Genomic DNA, 20,076 nt, shown 5'->3' on the forward strand with positions numbered 1-20,076 from the left:
TCTCCAGAACTTGAATTTGTACCAACACACAACCTGATCTTGCAGCTTTCTACCAGGTTGCTGATCATGATAGTGCAAGTTTATAACTTAGAGCAATGGAAGAAATTTAAACTACTGAACCTTTAAATATTCTTATGCTCTCCAGAAAAACAAACAATTTTCCCCCAGTTTTTGTTTTTTCATGGAAGACCTGAAAGCTCTGCTATTTCATTTCAAACTGCAACTGGATAAAACTACTACTCTCTCCACTGTGCCTAGCTTCTGGGGTTTGTTTGTAGTACAGATACTCACTTTATAAAAAAAAATCTTATTTTGTGAAAAGCACTTTTTGTCAATCAAAAGTTGGACTGGGGGCTTCCCTGGTGGCGCAGTGGTTGAGAGTCCGCCTGACGATGCGGGGGACGCAGGTTCGTGCCCCGGTCCGGAAGGATCCCACATGCCGTGGAGCAGCTGGGCCCGTAAGCCATGGCCGCTGGGCCTGTGCGTCCGGAGCCTGTGCTCCGCAACGGGAGAGGCCACAGTGGTGAGAGGCCCACGTACCACAAAAAAAAAAAAAAAAAAAGTTGGACTGGAAGAAAATTCCGGGTACCAGATAGAGCAATCACAATGGGTAGTAACATATCTGGTTGTACTGTCTGGAGAAGAAGGAAGCTCTACCCACTCATTATCTCGATCACTGTATTCTATATGGCTTGCAAGAGATTAAAGACTAGACCCACAACCCTGAAGGAAATCTTGTTAACTTCATAGGAAATGGGGTTTTGGAGTACTGCCTTTCCAGGAGGCTTAGTCAAGAAACAGGAGTAGATAGAAATCATCTTTTCTTGGCTTTCCAGAGATGAAGCATTAAACAGTATGACTGAAAATTGACAGAAGTACTGTTTGTTTTTTTTTAAATTAGTTAATAATTTTTAATTGAAGTATAGTTGATGTACAATACTATATAAGTTTCAGGTGTACGACACAGGATTCACAATTTTTAAAGGTTGTATTCCATTTATAATCATTATAAAATATTGGCTAAATTCCCTGTATTGCACAAGATATCCTTGTAGCTTATTTATTTTATACATAGTAGTTTGTGCCTCTTAATCCCTTACCCCTAACTTGCCCCTCCCCACTGGTAACCATCAGTTTCTTCCCTCTTAGCAAAATATCTTCCAAGTCCATCCATGTTGTTACAAATGGCAAATCATCATTTATTTTATGGCTGAGTAGTATTCCATTGTATATATATATACCACAGCTTCTTTACCCATTCATCTGTTAATGGACACTTCGGTTGCTTCCATATCTTGGCTATTGTAAATAATGCTGCTATGAACGTTGGGGTGCATGTATCTTTTCAAATTAGTGTTTTTGTTTTTTTCAGATATATACCCAGTAGTAGAACTGCTGGGTCACATGGTAGTTGTATTTTTAGTTTTTTGAGACGTACTGTTTTTATCTTATTTTTTTTTTAATAAGAGAATTTATTGGGGATTTATTAATGTTTGGCTTATTTGTGGTTATTTTTTTCCCCAATGAATGACATAAATCTTGTGATTTAAGGCTCTGCAATCAGTATCATAAATGCTACTAAGAATCAATTTGCTGTTTTGGCTAAGTTGCCATTTTGCAAGAGCAATGGGGAAACAACTATGTAAGTCTTCTCATGTTGGAGGAAGTACTTCTGTAGGCTGGAATACACTGAAGGAACCTTGTCAAAATCTTTGCATACACAAATCACAAGGCACATGAAAATACAACTCTTTTGAAGGCCACTCCTGTTCAGACAATCTTATAATTAAAATATGGATTTATAATACTTTTCTTGCCCACACATACAGTGTAAGTGATATAAACCAGCCAAAGATGACTTCATTGTCTTGAGGACAAAGAAACTGATGTGGTATAATTTTGATTAAAACGTCTTAGAGAATTCTGGTACTCCCTGACACATGTCTCCCTAGATACTTAATTTAATAGTCAAAGGATTTCAGCACTTGTTGCCACCAGAATGAAAAGTCTAAATTGATTTGGCTGTCAAAGTTGATAAGCATACTGCCATGTAAAAAAATCTCTATATAACTTCAACATTTTATTCAGGTCAAACAGCAGCTTTCTCATTGAAATTCATTTTTAAGAAGGCTTAAAATTTACTTTTTCTTTCATTTATAAAATGAAGGGATTTATTTCAATTTTTCTCCCAGGAATTTGCCATTAATTTTGCATCAAAGTTTAATTAAACCTGGTGGATTAATCAAATGTGTTTTATTGCCATTACCTATTAGAATCTCCAAGTGATAGAAGAAAAATTTTAAAAAGATATCATTACCTAGGACAAAGGGAGTAGGACAGAGACACTGCAAATGAAAGACTAAAAAAGAACAAAGCTTTTGAAAGCCAGAAAGCTGCCTGATATTTCAGAGGAATAGCTTACAACCTAAGCAGCTAAGGGTGGTGACACCAATGAGAAGTCTGAGATAATCTGTGAAGACTGATTATCCTTATGTAATCTATCAAAAAAAATTTCCAAGATAATTTTAAAAATTTGTATGCAAATTTTGAGTTAATGTACTTACACCCATTGTCTGACATGGACTCTCATAAGATTCTTATAGGGATCCATGAGAGAAAGTAAGAATATGCTTTGCGGACAAAATGTTAAAACTTTTCATGTCAGGTCCTTATGGATCCTCTAATTTAATCATCTTAGCTTTATGTAAGAGAGAAGCCTCAAACCACTCAACCATTTAGTGGCAAGAGCTGAGCCTAGAGCCTGGATCTCCTGACTCCAACACCAACGTCTTTTCTTTTTTTTGCCCGCGCCCCGCGGCTTGCATGATCTCAGTTCCGCCCAGGCCAGGGCAGTGAAAGCCCGGAATCCTAACCACTAGGCCACCAGGGAACTCCCTCAGCATCTTTCTTCTTCAGCAAATTGCCTCAATGTCAGTGAACTGAAACACATGTGAAAAGAGAGACCCAAGCCTGTATGCGGTATAGTCGTCCCTTGGTGTCCATGGGGGATTGGTTCCAGGACCCTCATGGATACCAAAATCCATGGATGCTCAAGTCCCTTATATAAAATGGAGAAACAGAACCTATGTACATCCTCCCATATACTAAATCATCTCTAGATTACTTGTAAAACCTAATACAATGTAAATGCTATGTAAATACAATGTAAATAGTTCCCAGAGTGCAGCCAATCCAAGTTTTGCTTTTAGGAACTTTCTGGAAATTTTTTTTTTTTGGGGGGGGAGGGATATTTTCAATTTCAGGTTGTTGAATCCACAGGTACAGAACCCGTGGATGCTGAGGGCCAACTGTACTTATAAAAGCAACATAAAGGTGTAATCCTCATACCTGATCCTGGGTACTGGAAGACATTCTGCTGCATCTGAGGACTGATTCCAGTGCCAAACTGGCCTCCCATGTTTCCTGTCATGCCTCTGTTCACCATGCTGTTGCGGTTGGCCAAGGTTGCCTCAGGATTTGCTGCCAGTTGTGAAAACGGGCTGGTAGAAGCAGGTGGGGTTCCTGGATTTGTACCATAGTTTGGTGGGTAGGGGAATTGCTGCGGAGCACCCTGAGGAAGACGGGGGTTCCCCATTTGAACTGGCAGTCCAGATGAGGGAGGGAGGTTGTTCCCAAAGCTCTGTTGCCTCATAAGCATGGCTCTTTGCTGCTGTATTAGCTGCCTCTGTCGGTGCTGTTGACTATACAGCTCCCGCTGGCGCTGTGCCAACATTTGGGCATTCAGGGGTGGCTAAAAAAGAGAGAAAAAATCCTCACTTACTAATATTATTATGATTACCACCTATCTTAGACAGCTTACAGGATTAAGCCTAGTAGCTTGGAGCAACAGAATATGTAGCAATTATCAGTGTACAAGGGAAACTAAAACAGAAAAGGAAGAAAACCTCTTAAGTAATAGCTACAGGAGAGAAAATAAGTACATTTTACAGATTAAAGTCACACAGGACTGATAAAAGTCTAAGAAAGCCTATATTGATTAGTATTATAATATAGGCCATGAAAACTATTAAGAGAAACATGAAAACCATAAAGAAGAGAAATAAAATGTGCCTGATGACTTCTATCTTATCTGGCATTAGGTTGTTAGGGGACTTTTTTCTTTTTCATTTCCAAAAAATTCACTGTGTTTCTAGTATGGTGAAACTTAGTTTTCCCTTTTCTCTTGGAGATCATTTATTCCACTTTACTTAAATGAAATGTGATAACAGGTGATTTTAATTTTCTGTATTTTCCAAATTATCTATAATGAATGTGCATTATCTTCACAATTAGAAAAATCTACAAATACCGTTAAAAAAGGAAGAATCAGAAATCCGGGATCCAATGCCAAATCGTCACTTAAAAAGCAAATAATTAATTAGAAACAAAATAATAAGCAGAAATAAATGAACCCAGGTATCTTATATTATTGTTGCAGTGTAAGACTGCTCCAGGCATTAGAGTAAGTGTTTTAATAGCTATAATATTATGAATGATGAAAGAAGTGGTAACATTAGGTTGAAGTCACTTTCTGGTCTAACTTGCAAAGCAACATGGCATGTCAATAAAGCCTTCGTCAGAAAATGTCCGTTCAGGTTGAGGAGCTGATTAAAGCATACAGCTCCATAAAAATGCAAATTGCCAACCAGATGAAGTCTACTCTGGAAGAAACTGTGACATAATGACTTCCTGATAGAATTCGTCTTTATGTGAATTCCAACAGTGGGGTCTTGTTTCCTTATAACCTAATTACCCTTGCATGAGCTAACCACTGAGATTTTTAAGACAGAGAAACCCAAGTCTGGATCCGTGAAGACGTCAACATCTGCTGCTAAACAGCAGTTTCTATCAATATTTATCCTTTTGGTTAGTATTTGCTCCCAATCCTTCTAGGTTCATTTTATGGAGAAGTGTTTTGTTCGAATCCTCTCTAAAATACCTCATCCCCCAAATTTTTGTGTAATTTGTTGGGAAACCATAAAAAAAGTGGTTGAGGGAACTCCCTGGTGGTCCAGTGGTTAGGACTTGGCGCTTTCACTGCCGTGGGCCCGGGTTCAATCCCTGGTCAGGGAACTAAGATCCCACAAGCTGCGTGGTGCAGCCAAAAAAAAAAAAAAAAAGTGGTTGAAGCAAAAATATTAAAGTACATGCAGAAGTTAAATAGGGAGGAAGCACTAGATAACACTTAGAAGTCTACACCATTCTTTTTATGTTTAGTTCCAATGGCTCTGGGTTCTTACACAAGGATCATTAAAACAAATAAAAACCAAAATGCTGATGCTCAGACTAAGTGGAGAACGCAAGGTAGTTAAGATAACTAAGCAACGTGACTGGGTTTTGATCAGGTTTCAGGAACCATACACACAGTTTCATATCCGAGGCTTCTTATTACTGGTACTAATCAGGGCAGCAATAAGAGTTTTCTACTTAGTCACCTGATATCTAATAGCAATGACAATAATAACAACAAAACGAAACAAAGAACCCTCAGCTTTACATCAAAATCAGTAAGGGGTATCACAAGTTGATTATAAATTCATTCTAGAAGAAAGCTACAGTACAAACATCATTAAAAGATCAGTTCACAGACCATTTCAAAGACACTCAAGTCAACACTTTAAGAAATACAGTTTGGGTTATGGGTTAGAGAAGTACTAACAATGCCTGGTTTTTTCACGTTACCTGAGGTGTAATTTGCTGCTGCATGCCTGATCTCATACTGATGCCAACAGGAGCGTTTGCTGCAAACTGGTTCAAGATAGCTTGCCGATTTTGGTGGATCAACTACAGAAAAATGGAAACAATGAGATATATTTCTACATATAAACATATAGCATGGCCCTTTTAGAGTAACACAAACTTTGTATTGATTATTAAGAGGTTCTAGTATTGCAGGTTTAGTAACATTACTTCCCATGTTTATTTGCCAAAAGGTTGGCAATTCCTAACATTTATCAAATCTTTTCTGCCTACCGAACTCTAAACAGGGCAGAGCATTTAAAAGTAGAATACAGGACTTCCCCAGTGGCGCAGTGGTTAAGAATCTGCCTGCCAACGCAGGGGGCACGGGTTCAGGGAAGATCCCATATGCCATGGAGCAACTAAACCCGTGCACCACAACTACTGAGGCTGCGATCTAGAGCCTGCGAGCCACAACTACTGAGCCCGCGTGCCACTACTGAAGCCTGTGCACCTAGAGCCTGTGCTCCACAACAAGGGAAGCCACTGCAATGAGAAGCCCATGCAATGCAACAAAGAGTAGCTCCCACTCGCCATAACTAGAGAAAGCCCGCGCACAGCAGCGAAGACCCAACGCAGCCAAAAATAAAAGAATAAATTAATTAAAAAAACAGTAGAATACATACACACAACATACATATATATATACGTACATACATATGTATAAATGCATATATACCTACATGCATAAATATATTATATGTGTATGTATTCTACTTTTAAATGCTCTGCCATATTGTGTTCTGCAGTGTTTATACGTATATATACACACACAAACATGTTTATCATGCTTTTTAAAACATGTTAATGCTTAGTTATTTCAGATTCACCAAGATGGTGGAGGAGTAGGAGCACACGGAGTTCATCTCCTTCCACAAATGCATCAAGAATACATGGAACAATTCTCACAGAACACCAGATGAACACTAGTAGAAGACCTTGGACACCGGAAAGGACAGAAAAGATCCCTGCATAACTGGGCAGGATGAAAGAAAGAAGGGAAAAAGAAGAGGAGAGGAAGTGGGACGGGATCTGTGCCCTTGGCGGGGAGCTGAAGCAGAAGAGTGGTTCCCACGTCCAGGGAAGCCCCCTCACCAATGGGGAAATCAGTTGGGACAGAAGGGGAGCATCTGAGGCTGTTGGAGGAGGGTGAAATGGCCGGTCTGTGGCAGACAGGACAGACCTACACAGATGGTCCGCACCACAGCCCTCCACACCCCAGACTGGAACGTGTGTCCGCCGGTGCACATGGGGGCTGAGAGCTGGAACATGGGGACTGGAGAGCAAACCTGCAGGGAGGACTGCTGTTGGCTGTGAGAAGATAGCCTAAGGGAACAGGAGGGAGGAAATCCACAACAAGGAATGCTTGTGGAGGAAACCCAGACTGCCATAGAAGCAAGGCACCTCTGTTGCGTGATGCACAGGGGGTGGAGCTGCCACTACAGCCTCTCTCTCCCCACATGCTGGGCCCCTGCCGTTCCAGGTGCTAAAAAAAGCCCCCACCAGGGCTGACCTTCTTGCACCAGCCACCAGGTGCTAGGAAAGCCTCCCACCGGGGCCAGATCTCTCGTGCCTGTAGCCACTGGCTTTGCCACACCCCTGTCACTGCCAGGGCCCCCGTGACCCAGGCAGTCGTGCCACCTCTATGCCCTGTCCTCACCAGGGCAGACCCGAGTGCTCCACGGCAGCCTCGGGGGCAGACTCCTGTGGGTGGCCCAAATGCAGAGGTGAGGCTAAAACCACAGCTAAGCCCCAGGGGCAGATCGACTAAGGAAGAGGAACAAAAATCGTTCCGTGCAGCTACACAAACCACAGATTAAATCCCTGCCTTCAGCTTGGTAAACCCTGCATCAGTGGAATATCTGAATGGACAATGAGTGTTCCCACAACTGAAACTGGCCTAGCTCTAGCAGCTGTGGACTTTGGGGACTAGTACACGTGGAAGCTGGGCCAGGTCAGGGTCTTAGCTGCCCCACAGTGTCCACAGAGGGACCAGAGACCTACCTAGAGGCTTTGGAGGGCTTCCTGGGGAGGTGAAGGTTGGCTGTGACTCACGGTGGGGGCAATGACACTGATAGCTGAGACCCCAGGAAAATATAATTATTACTATTTTCTTAATGTTTTGTTTTGTTGCTGTTTTTCTATTATTATTTCTTATTTTTATTTAGCTTTAAAAATTTTTTTTAATATTTTTGTTTTATATTTCTATTTCTATGTTACTTTTTGTTGTTCTTTTTCTTTTTTCTTTCCTTTGTTCTATTTTCTTTTTATCTTTTTCCTTTGTTCTATTTGTTCTTATCTTTTTAAAATCATTTTTTAAAAATCATTTTTGTGTGTTTGTTTTGTTTTCTTTGCTTTTTCCTTCAGTTCCCATTCTGCTTTTCTTTTGCTTTCTATTTTTTGTTTTTGTTGATTTTGTTTTTAATTGTTTGATTTCATTTTGAGGTTCTTTTGTTTGGTTGTTCTCGTTTTTTCTTCTCTGTTTTTGTTTCTTATTTTGTATGTGTGTGTGTTTTCTTTGTTTTTGTTTGGTTTTGCTTTTACCATTTGTTTGGGGTTTTGTTTGTTTTTAATTGTTTTTGTTGCTGTTTGCTTGCCCAGGAAATATTAATTGGCGAGAGCTCTCCTGGAGGTCTCCATCTCAACTCCAAGACCCAGCTCCACCAACTGCTTGCAGGCTTCAGTGCTGAATGCCCGAAGCCAAACAACAAGCAAGACGGGAACACAAACCCACCCATCAGCAGACGGGCTGCCTCAAGTTGTACTAAGCCCGCAGACACCCCAAAACACACCACCTGACATGGCCCTGCCCATCAGAGGGACAAGATCCAGCTCCACCCACCAGAACACAGGCACGAGTCCCTCCCACCAGGAAGCCTACACAAGCAACTGGACCAACCTCACCCACTGGGGGCAGACACCAGAAGCAAAAGAAACTACAACCCTGCAGCCTGCAGAAAGGAGACCTCAAACAGAGTAAGCCAGACAAAATGAGAAGACAGAGAAATATGTTGCGGACAAAGGAGCAAGGTAAAAACCCACAAGACCAAATAAATAAAGAGGAAATAGGCAATAAACCTGAAAAAGAATCCAGAGTAATGATAGTAAAGATGATCCAAAATCTCAGAAATAGAATGGAGGAAATACGAGAAATGTTTAACAAGGACCTAGAAGAACTAAAGAACAAACCGTGATGAACAACACAATAACTGAAGTTAAAAATATACTAGAAGGAATCAACAGCAGAATAACTGATGAAGAAGAACTGATAAGTGAGCTGGAAGACAGAATGGTGGAAATAACTGCTGAGGAACAGAATAAGGAAAAAAGAATGAAGAATTGAGGACAGTCTCAGAGACCTCCGGCACAACATTAAATGCACCAATATTCAAATTATAGGGGTCCTAGAAGAAGAAGAAAAAGAGAAAGGGTGTGAGAAAATATTTGAAAAGATTATAGTCGAAAACTTTCCTAACATGGGAAAGGAAATAGTTAAGTCCAGGAAGCACAGAGCCTCCCATACAGGATAAACCCAAGGAGAAACATGCTGAGACACATATTAACCAAATTAACAAAAAATTAGATACAAAGAAAAAATATTAAAAGCAGCAGGGAAAAGCAATAAATAACATACAAGGGAATCCCCATAAGGTTATCAGCTGATCTTTCAGCAGAAACTGTGCAGGCCAGAAGGGAGTGGCAGGATATATTTAAAGTGATGAAAGGGAGAAACCTACAACCAAAATTACTCTATCCATTAAGGCTCTCATTCAGATTTGATGGAGGAATGAAAAGCTCTACAGACAAGCAAAAGCTAACAGAATTCAGCATCACCAGACCAGCTCTGCAACAAATGCTATAGGAACTTCTCTAGGCAGGAAAGACAAGAGAAGAAAAAGACCTACAAAAACAAACCTAAGGGGCTTCCCTGGTGGCGCAGCGCTTGAGAGTCCACCTGCCACTGCAGGGGACAAGGGTTCGTGCCCCAGTCCAGGAAGATCCCACATGCTGTGGAGCGGCTGGGCCCGTAAGCCATGGCCGCTGAGCCTGCGCATCCGGAGCCTGTGCTCCACAACGGGAGAGGCCACAACAGTGAGAGGTCCGCGTACCACAAAAAAACAAAACAAAACAAAACAAAACCCAAAACAATTGAGAAAATAGTAATAGGAACACACATATCGATAATTACCTTAAATGTAAATGGATTAAATGCTCCAACCAAAAGACAGACTGGCTGAATGGATACAAAAACAGGACCTGTATATATGCTGTCTACAAGAGACCTACTTCAGACCTAGGGACACATACAGACTGAAAGTGAGGGGGTGGAAAAATATTCCACGCAAATGGAAATCAAAAGAAAGCTTGAGTAGCAATACTCGTATCAGAAAAATTAGACTTTCAAATAAAGACTGTCACAAGAGAGAAGGAAGGACACCACATGACGATCAAGGGATCAATCCAAGAAGAAGATGTAATAATTGTAAATATTTATGCACTCAACACAGGAGCACCTCAATACATAAGGCAAATGCTAACAGCCATAAAAGGGGAATTGAGCAGTAACACAGTAATAGTGGGGGACTTTAGCACTCACTCCAATGGATAGATCATCCAGACAGAAAATTAATAAGGAAACACAAGTCTTAAATAACACATGAGACCAGATAGACTTAATTGATATTTATAGGAAATTCCATCTGAAAGCAGCAGAATACACTTTGTTCTCAAGTGCACACAGGACATTCTCCAGGAGAGATCACATCTTGGGTCACAAATCAAGCCTTGGTAAATTTAAGAAAACTGAAATTGTATCAACCATCATTTCTGATCACAATGCTATGAGATTAGAAATCAATTACAGGAAAAAGAACTGTAAAAATCACAAACACAGGGAGGCTAAACAATGTGCTACTGTGTAACCAAGAGATCACTGAAGAAATCAAAAAGGAAATCAAAAAATACCTAGAAACAAATGACAATGAAAACACGATGACCCAAAACCTATGGGTGGCAGCAAGAGCAGTTCTAAGAGGGAATTTTATAGCAATACAATCCTACGTCAAGAAACAGGAAAAATCTCATATAAAAAACCTAATCTTACACCTAAAGCAACTACAGAAAGAAGAACAAACAAAACCCAAAGTTACTAGAAGGAAAGAAATCATAAAGATCAGAGCAGAAATAAATGAAAGAGAAACAAAAAAAACAATAGCAAAAATCAATAAAACAAAGAGTTGGTTCTTTGAGAAGATAAACAAAATTGATAAACCTTTAGTCAGACCCATCAAAAAAAAAGGGAGAGGACTCAAATCAATAAAATTAGAATTGAAAAAGGAGAAGCTTCAACTGACACTGCAGAAATACAAAGGATCCTAAGAGACTACTACAAGCAACTATATGCCAATTAAATGGACAACCTGGAAGAAATGGACAAATTCTTAGAAAGGTACAACCTTCCAAGACTGAACAAGGAAGAAACAGAAAATAGGAACAGACCAATCACAAGCACTGAAATTGAAACTGTGATTAAAAATCTTCAAACAGGGCTTCCCTGGTGGCACAGTGGTTGAGAGTTCCCCTGCGGATGCAGGGGACACCGGTTCGCGTCCCAGTATGGGAGGATCCCATATGCCGCGGAGTGGCTGGGCCCGTGAGCCATGGCCGCTAAGCCTGCATGTCCAGAGCCTGTGCTCTGCAACGGGAGAGGCCACAGCAGTAAGAGGCCCGCGTACTGCAAAAAAAAAAAAAAAAAATCTTCAAACAAACAAAAGTTCAGGACCAGAAAACTTCACAGGCGAATTCTATCAAACATTTAGAGAAGAGCTAACACCTATCCTTCTCAAACTTTTCCAAAAACTTGCAGAGGGCGGAACACTCCCAAATTCATTCTACAAGGCCGTCATCACCCTGATACGAAAACCAGACAAGGATCTCACCAAAAAATGAAAATTACAGGCCAATATCACTAATGAATATAGATACAAAAATCCTTAAAATACTAGCAAACTGAACCCAGCAACACGTTGAAAGGATCATACACCATAATCAAGTGGGATTTATATCAGGGATGCAAAGACTCTTCAATATATGCAAATCAATAAATGTGATACACCGTATTAACAAATTGAAGAACAAAAACCATATGATCATCTCAATAGATGCAGAAAAAGCTTTCGACAAAATTCAACACCCATTTATGATAAAAAACACTCTCCAGAAAGTGAGCATAGAGGGAAACTACCTCAACATAATAAAGGCCATATATGACAAATCCACAGCAAACATTATTCTCAATGGTGAAAAACGGAAAGCATTTCCTCTAAAATCAGGCACAAGACAAGGGTGCGCACTCTCACCACTATTATTCAACATAGTTTTGGAAGTCCTAGCCACAGCAATCAGAGAAGAAAAAGAAATAAAACGAATCCAAATTTGCCAAGAAGAGGTAAAACTGTCATTGTTTGCAGATGACATGATACTATACTAAGAAAATCCTAAAGATGCCACCAGAAAACTACTAGAGCTCATCAAGGAATTTAGTAAAGTCACAGGATACAAAATTAATACACAGAAATCCCTTGCATTCCTATACACTAACAATGAAAGATCAGAAAGAGAAATTAAGGAAACAATCCCATTCACCACTGCAACAAAAAGAATAAAATACCTAGGAATAAACCTACCTAAGGAGGCAAAAGACCTGTACGCAGAAAACTATAAGATACTGATGAAAGAAATCAAAGACAACACAAACAGATGGAGAGACACACCATGTTCTTGGATTGGAAGAATCAATATTGTGAAAAAGACTATACTACCCAAAGCAATCTACAGATTCAATGCAATCCTTTTCAAATTATCAGTGGCATTTTTCACAGAACTAGAGCAAAAAAATGTTACAATTTGTATGGAAACACAAAAGACCTCGAACAGCAAGAGCAATGTTGAGAAAAAAAAAAAAAATGAAGCTGGAGGAATCATGCTCCCTGACTTCAGACTATACTACAGGGCTACAGTAAGCAAGACAGTATGGTACTGGCACAAAAACAGAAATATAGATCAATGGAACAGGATAGAAAGCCCAGAGATAAACCCACACACCTGTGGTCACCTAATCTATGAGCAAGGAGGCCAGAATATACAATGGAGAAAAGATAGGCTGTTCAATAAGTGGTGCTGGGAGGGCTTCCCTGGTGGCGCAGTGGTTAAGAATCTGCCTGCCAACGCAGGGGACACGGATTCGAGCCCTGGTCCAGGAAGATGCCACATGCCGCAGAGCAACTAAGCCCGTGCGCCACAACTACTGAGCCTGTGCTCTAGAGCCCACAAGCCACAACTACTGAAGCCCATGTGTCTAGAGCCTGTGCTCCGCAACAAGAGAAGCCACCACAGCGAGAAGCCCGTGCACCACAATGAAGAGTAGCCCCCGCTCGCTGCAACTAGAGAAAGCCCGCGCAGCAACGAAGACCCAATGCAGCCAAAAATAATAAATAAATAAATACATTTATTAAAAAAAAAAAAGTGGTGCTAGGAGAACTGGACAACTACATGTAAAAGAATGAAATTACAACAGTCCCTAACACCATACACAAAAATAAACTCAAAATGGATTAAAGGCCTAAATGTAAGGCCAGACACTATAAGACTCTTAGAGGAAAACACAGGAAGAACACTCTTTGACATAAATTGCAGCAAGATCTTTTTTGACCCACATCCTAGAGTAATGGAAATAAAAAGAAAAATAAACAAATAGGACCTAATTAAACTTAAAAGCTTTTGCACAGTAAAGGAAACCATAAACAAGACGATAAAACAACCCTCAGAATGGGAGAAAATATTTGCAAACAAAGCAACTGACAAAGGATTACTCTCCAAAATATATGAACAGCTCATGCAGCTCAATATCAGAAAAACAAACAACCCAATCCAAAAATGGGCAGAAGACCTAAATAGACATTTCTCCAAAGAAGGCATACAGATGGCCAACAAACACATGAAAAAATGCTCAACATCGCTAATTATTAGAGAAATGCAAATCAAAACTACCTTGAGATATCACCTCACACTGGTCAGAATGGCCATCATCTCAAAATCTACAAACAACAAATGCTGGAGAGGGTGTGCAGGAAAGGGAACCCTCTTGTGCTGTTGGTGGGAATGTAAACTGATACAGCCACTACGGAGAACAGTACGGAAGGTCCTTAAAAAACTAAAAATAGAACTACCACATGACCCAGCAATTCCACTACTGGGCATATACCTAGAGAAAACCATAATTCAAAAAGACACATGCACCCCAATGTTCACTGCAGCACTATTTACAACAGCCAGGACATGAAAGCAATCTAAATGTCCATTGACAGATGAATGGATAAAGAAGATGTGGTACATATATACAATGGAATATTACTCTGCCATAAAATGGAACGAAATTGGGTAATTTGTAGAGACGCGGATGGACCTAGAGACTGTCAGACAGAGTGAAGTAAGTCAGAAAGAGATAAACAAATATTGTATATTAATGCATAATATGTGGAATCTGAAAAAATTGGTATAGATGATCTTATTTACAAAGCAGAAATAGAGACACAGACTAGAGAACACACGTATGGATACCAAGGGGGACGTGGGGGTGGGGGTGGGAGGAATTGGGAGATTGGGATTGACATATATACACTATTGATACTATGTATAAACAGATAACTGAAGAGAACCTACTGTATAGTACAGGGAACTCTACTCAATGCTCTGTGGTGACCTAAATGGCAAGGAAATCCAGAAAAGAGGAGATATATGTATACGTATAGCTGATTCACTTTGCTGTACGGTAGAAACTAACACAACATTGTAAAGCAAGTACACTCCAATAAGAATTTTTAAAAAAACTTAGTTATTTCAGACACATGCAATAATGGAGAGAAAAGAAACACTGGCCCTAGGTCTTAAACTGTTGTGAGTAAAAAAGTAAATATACAATAGGGAACATTCTATAAAGGTCTGGAAGATGAATGGAAAAGTTGCGGTGCTTCTGACTTGGAGGGTACCTGTCTGATGGGTACATATTTGGGGAAAATCCGACGTAATTTCATTAGCTGGAGAGAAGTATATAAGAAACAAATGGTCTGAGAAAATGGACTATTTATTTAACTAGAAGAAGTAATTACTTTAGACCAGCATTTCCCAAATTGGTGTTCTAAAGAACATTGTTCTGCAGGATATTAATAGATGTGCCAGGAAAATAGCATGCTGTGCTGTATTAAGCATTGGAAATCATGGGTTACACAAGGTGAAACAGATTTCTTTACTGTATTAATTCTATGAGCCTTTAATTGGCCAAAGCACAGTGCAGAGCTCCAAGAAGGGGATAAACTATGCAATTTATTTATCATGAACCTTTCTTTCTTACATATAGCCATTAACATTTATTATTATCTCCTAGAACAATCTTCTATGGAACATTTGTTTGAAAGATAATATCTATATCAGGCTTAGGATTCCAGGTCATAGGCGTGCCTTAACTTTATCAAATAACAAAACAAGCATCCTTAGAAGTGATATCTCCTGATAAACAACCTATTGCTTAAAGGATTTCTTACTCAACAATTTGATATGAATAAACTTCTCAGAGAGATAACAGTAATAATATCATACTGTTTTGTGTTTATACGGTACTTAATAATATATAAATTATAATCATTTATTAATAAATTTAATATATTTTAATATACTATTTGCAAACTAGAAAGCCTATGAAAATTTTATAAGAGAATCCAAAGAGCTGCAAGCAGCTCAATTGCTGCTCAATTCTCAACTCTAGTTTCATTCATTTTTTGACTCCCATTAGATTAGAAAACAAATTGATTTGGAGGGAAAAGCCCAATATAAATATTAAAATTACAACTTTCAGGCACTGTGGAATAGGATAAAACATTCAGAACCACGTCAAAAATAAAGATAAGCAATATTATGGTTCTAAAAGGCTCTTAAGTATGAAAATCTACATACTTCTTAAACTCAACAGACCTTGCACATAAGTTTAAATGAACCATAAGTTTTACAAAGATTTATCAAAAAACTCAGTATATGCAAGATAGTATATAAAGTTTTCAGGCTACAAAAGTGAGCAAATTTCTATTTTCTGGGAATTCTCTGTTCAGTGGCAGAGGCCAATACAGAAGTGCAACGCACAAGCGCTATACTGCATATATAGAGATATGTAGAGCAGCACTGGGGGAGCAACTAACTTAGCCTAGGACCTGAAGGCAGGGACCAAGAGCATGAGTGAGCTCAATGGAACCTTGAAAGGTGAGAATGCCAGGTGGCAAAGAGGATGGCAGAGTTAACTCAAGGCAGAAAGAACAGCAAGTCTAAAAACAGAAGAGAAGGCAATGAGGATAGGTGAAAATACATTAATACTTAGCGATGAAGAGAAGTAAAATTGCCAGAAGTGTGGGAGTTGGGATTCCAAACTTACAGCTTTATATATTCTTTGAATTGTGAGATAACATGAAAATGAAATGGGTGGGGACAGAGGAAAAATGCTTGAGAACTAGTACAAGTGAGAAAAGAACCTTAGCAAATAAATCAAAACCTTAGAAAATAAATAGGTTACTTTTAGAAGTAGAAGGAATTATTCTAAAAGTAGCAATCTACAAGGACTTTCTGTTAAAGAAAAATTATTCCTGCCCTTGGAAAAACTCAGTTTATCTTCCCCTCCCCTTGACTGTGTGTACAACCTAACTAATGCTGTGTACAACAGTCTCACTCTAAACTGCTGCTTCTTTCAGATTACTAAAATGCTACCCATTTTCCAGTAAGCAGGTCAAATTCTACTTCTTCCAAGGAAGTCTTCCTAAAAGGATCACCATACCCTTTATCTTCTCCAAAACCTTAACCTTTGGGGGTTAGGGAGTGGGAAGAGAGAAGCTGGTAATCCTTAGATTAGAGCTGGTTACACAAATTCAAAAGTCTTTAAAGGTCACATCGCCAGGCTTGTGTTACTAAAGGAGATGTGGTGCTTGAGGCCAGTGGAAGAGCGCAAACCCAGCCTATATGTGTAAAATGCACACATGTGCACACACACACAATTCAGGCTTGCTGTCACTTTATCTGCCTGAATGGATTTTCTTCCAGTGCCTTAGCAAGAAGCCCTTCTACAGTAAACCTGAAAGATGATTATCTGGCCAAGAGGTTCTCAACCAGGGGTGACTTCTGCCCCATAAGAAACAGTTGGCAATATATGACGACATTTTTAGTTACCACAGCTTGGGGAGGGGTTGCTACTAGTATCTGGTGGGTAGAGGCCAGGGATGTTGCTAAACATCCTTCAATGTACCAGTCCCCAAATGCTCATAGTGATGAGGTTGAGAACCCTGATTCAGCCACCACATAAATTCTTGCCAAAACAAAGAGTTCTTTAAGGAAGCTTATTCTTTTATCAGGCAGTTTTCACTGCCAGAAACTTTTGCTTTTTGGGACTTTCTGGAATTTTAAAAAAATACTCTTTCTGATCCACAGTTGGTTTAATCTGCAGATGCGGAACCTGCAGATACAGAGGGCTGACCGTACACTATGTTTTGAATACCCCAAGCTGATTGTATGGTCTGAAAATTGCCTATATCTTTTATTCTTTGTATGCATCTCAGTAACTAGTATAGTCCCCCTAAATATATTTTGTGAAAAATTCAATACAGGGGAACTATTAAATATTTCTTATTGTGCTATCTAATAATGAATGACAAGTTATAACAAGAAGTAGTTTATCTTAAATAATACTCAGAACGTATTATTGTTTCCTTTGTTTCTGTTTTCTTCTTTCTCTTCCCTTAATTCCTCCTTGTGTCCTTTATTCCACTCCAGCATTTAAAAATTATTCCTTAGTCTACCATTAAAAATATTTTTGGGCTTCCCTGGTGGCGCAGGGGTTGAGAGTCCGCCTGCCAATGCAGGGGACACAGGTTCGTGCCCCAGTCCGGGAAGATCCCACATGCCATGGAGCAGCTGGGCCTGTGAGCCATGGCCGCTGAGCCTGTGCGTCCGGAGCCTGTGCTCCGCAACAGGAGAGGCCACAACAGTGAGAGGCCCGCGTAACGCAAAAAAAAAACCAAAAAACAATTTCTCATCCTATGTCATCTCTCTCTTTCTCCCTTTCATCATCTTCCTCCTTTTAAGTGGAATGGAAGCACATTTTATATTATTTGTTGTATTTACTGAATACAATTTTATAATAATAGCTAGTATTTACTAAGTGGGACTACATGCCAGGCACTGTGCTAAGAGCTTTACATCTATGCTCTACATCTATTATCTCATTTAATCTACACAACACCTATGAGGTAAAGGAATTATTTATTAGATTCTTTTTACAGATGAGGAATCAGAGGCTTTAAAAGGCTCAATAATTTGACTATCAACCCACCTCAGATAAGGTTAAAACTAGGACTTAAAACTAGAGCTAACTCTTACAGCCGTCTTATTATGCTGCCTAATATAATTTAGCTCCTTCTTCCTCTTCCTTTGTCTATTAGTAAGGCTCCAGGGAATTTCTTTAAATGCTTTTTTAAAAATTCAAAGCAATATAGACATATGGTTAAAAAAATACAAAAGATTAATAACAAGAAGCAACAATCTACAGTCCCGGTCCTGCTTCCCAGAAACAATACTTTTAACAGTTTGGGTTTTGGGTTCTTGATGATTATCCCTATAACTGCTGCTTATACAATCTTAAATATTTATATCATTATACCTACTCATTATTTGTCATGAGAGAAAATACTTAGCTCATCCACAACTCCCAGGACCCCCAAACTATCCCTTCCTCTGTTCTCCTAGTATTATGACATCATTAGGCTTTAATCACTCTAACTACAAACAACATAAACTTCATTTTGTGTTCAATTATAAACAATCTCTCTCTCTTTTTTAAACTTTTTATTTTATATTGGAGTATAGCCGATTAACAATGTTGTGAAAGTTTCAGGTGCACAGCAAAGCGACTCAGCCATACATATACATGTATCCATTCTCCCCCAAACTCCCCTCCTATCCATGCTGCCACATAACATTGAGCAGAGTTCCTGTGCTATACAGTAGTAGGTCCTTGTTGGTTATCCATTTTAAATATAGCAGTGTGTACATGTCAATCCCGAACTCCCTAACTATCCTTTCCCGCCACCCTTCCCCCTGGTAACCGTAAGTTCATTCTCTAAGTCTGTGAGTCTGATAAACAGTATCTCTTGATGCTCTACTTTAGAAATTAATCAATGTTTCAATTTTATTAATTTAGTAATTATATGATGTTCATCCTAAATATTTATTTCAAGAAACAAAAGTAAATTCCTTTCAAACTGTTGGTATCAAAGTACTTTGTTATGAGCTAGAAGTCTTTAATTGAATGAATGTTCCTTATTCTTATCCTAACAGAACAAGGATGACTTTGAGTCATAAAGGTTCTGGGCGCGGACTTGACACCTTTATTGTAGCAATTGGGCTGTCTTATTACAGAGAGAGAGAGTTAGCACATACCTTTAAAAAGGATCACCAGCTGAACAAGAGTACTCACCTGCTGTTGTCCTTGTAATCGCTGTTGAAGTTGAAGTCTAAGTTGGTTGGGTGCTGCTGGAGGTCTGTTTAGAGTCTGCCTGGTCTGCATGCCCATGCCAGGTGAAAAAGCACCTCGAGGAGGTGTTACTTGAACAGGCATAGTCCCCAGTGAAGGTTTTTGCCTGACCATGCCTTGGAAAGGGCCAGAGAGATTGGCAGTTGGCGAAGGAGAAGAATAAGGCTGGGAATAAAGGTTGGGTCTTTCTTCCATCATCAATGGTGGTGTTGCTTGTTGTGGTGGAAATCTCTCTGATAATACATCTAATCCACCTCCCTGTTGGAAAATAAGCCAGGACATTTTACAAATAAATTTCTGGCAATAAATGACATGCTTTTCTATATGATTTTGGATCTGAGAGCATGTTATCTCTAGAAAGTTTCATAATAATATATTCATGCTGAATTCATGAAGCTCTCCAGAAGTTTGCTACTTAAAGGAATCACTTATAAAAGTTACTTCTGAAATGGAGTAATAGATTAACTGAGATGTTTAAAATCTCAGTAAAGAGATGAAAATATAGTTAAAATAAGGGCCTTACATCAATGAAATAAAGCTAAATGGTTTGAAAAGAACCTCACTGCAAAGTCTAAGAATCAACAAATGTTACATTTAATGGGTTACCATGAGAAGTAGATTCCTAAAGGAGGGATTAATTTTTCTGTCTCAAATACAGAACTCATGCTTTTATCTCATTTGAAAAAAAATTCATAGCTGACTTAACAGAATGCAAT

At 39.3% G+C, this 20,076-nt stretch overlaps 1 protein-coding gene across 8 annotated transcripts in view; it reads right to left on the minus strand.

Moving 5' to 3' along the window:
- The window catches only part of NCOA1 (nuclear receptor coactivator 1), a 258,922-nt gene that overhangs the window by 23,091 nt on the left and 215,755 nt on the right, over positions 1-20,076 (minus strand). For all 8 annotated transcript variants that reach the window (XM_029231466.1, XM_029231464.1, XM_029231467.1 and 5 more), the window contains 3 exons: positions 19,304-19,618; positions 5,683-5,784; positions 3,349-3,751 (listed from right to left, as the gene is read on the minus strand). In XM_029231466.1, coding sequence (XP_029087299.1) covers positions 3,349-3,751; positions 5,683-5,784; positions 19,304-19,618 — 820 coding nt within the window. The remainder of the gene's footprint in view (positions 1-3,348; positions 3,752-5,682; positions 5,785-19,303; positions 19,619-20,076) is intronic.

The sequence above is a fragment of the Monodon monoceros genome, unplaced genomic scaffold (assembly GCF_005190385.1).
Source record: "Monodon monoceros isolate NGI ecotype Baffin Bay Population unplaced genomic scaffold, NGI_Narwhal_1 Super_Scaffold_19, whole genome shotgun sequence".
NCBI lineage: Eukaryota > Metazoa > Chordata > Mammalia > Artiodactyla > Monodontidae > Monodon > Monodon monoceros.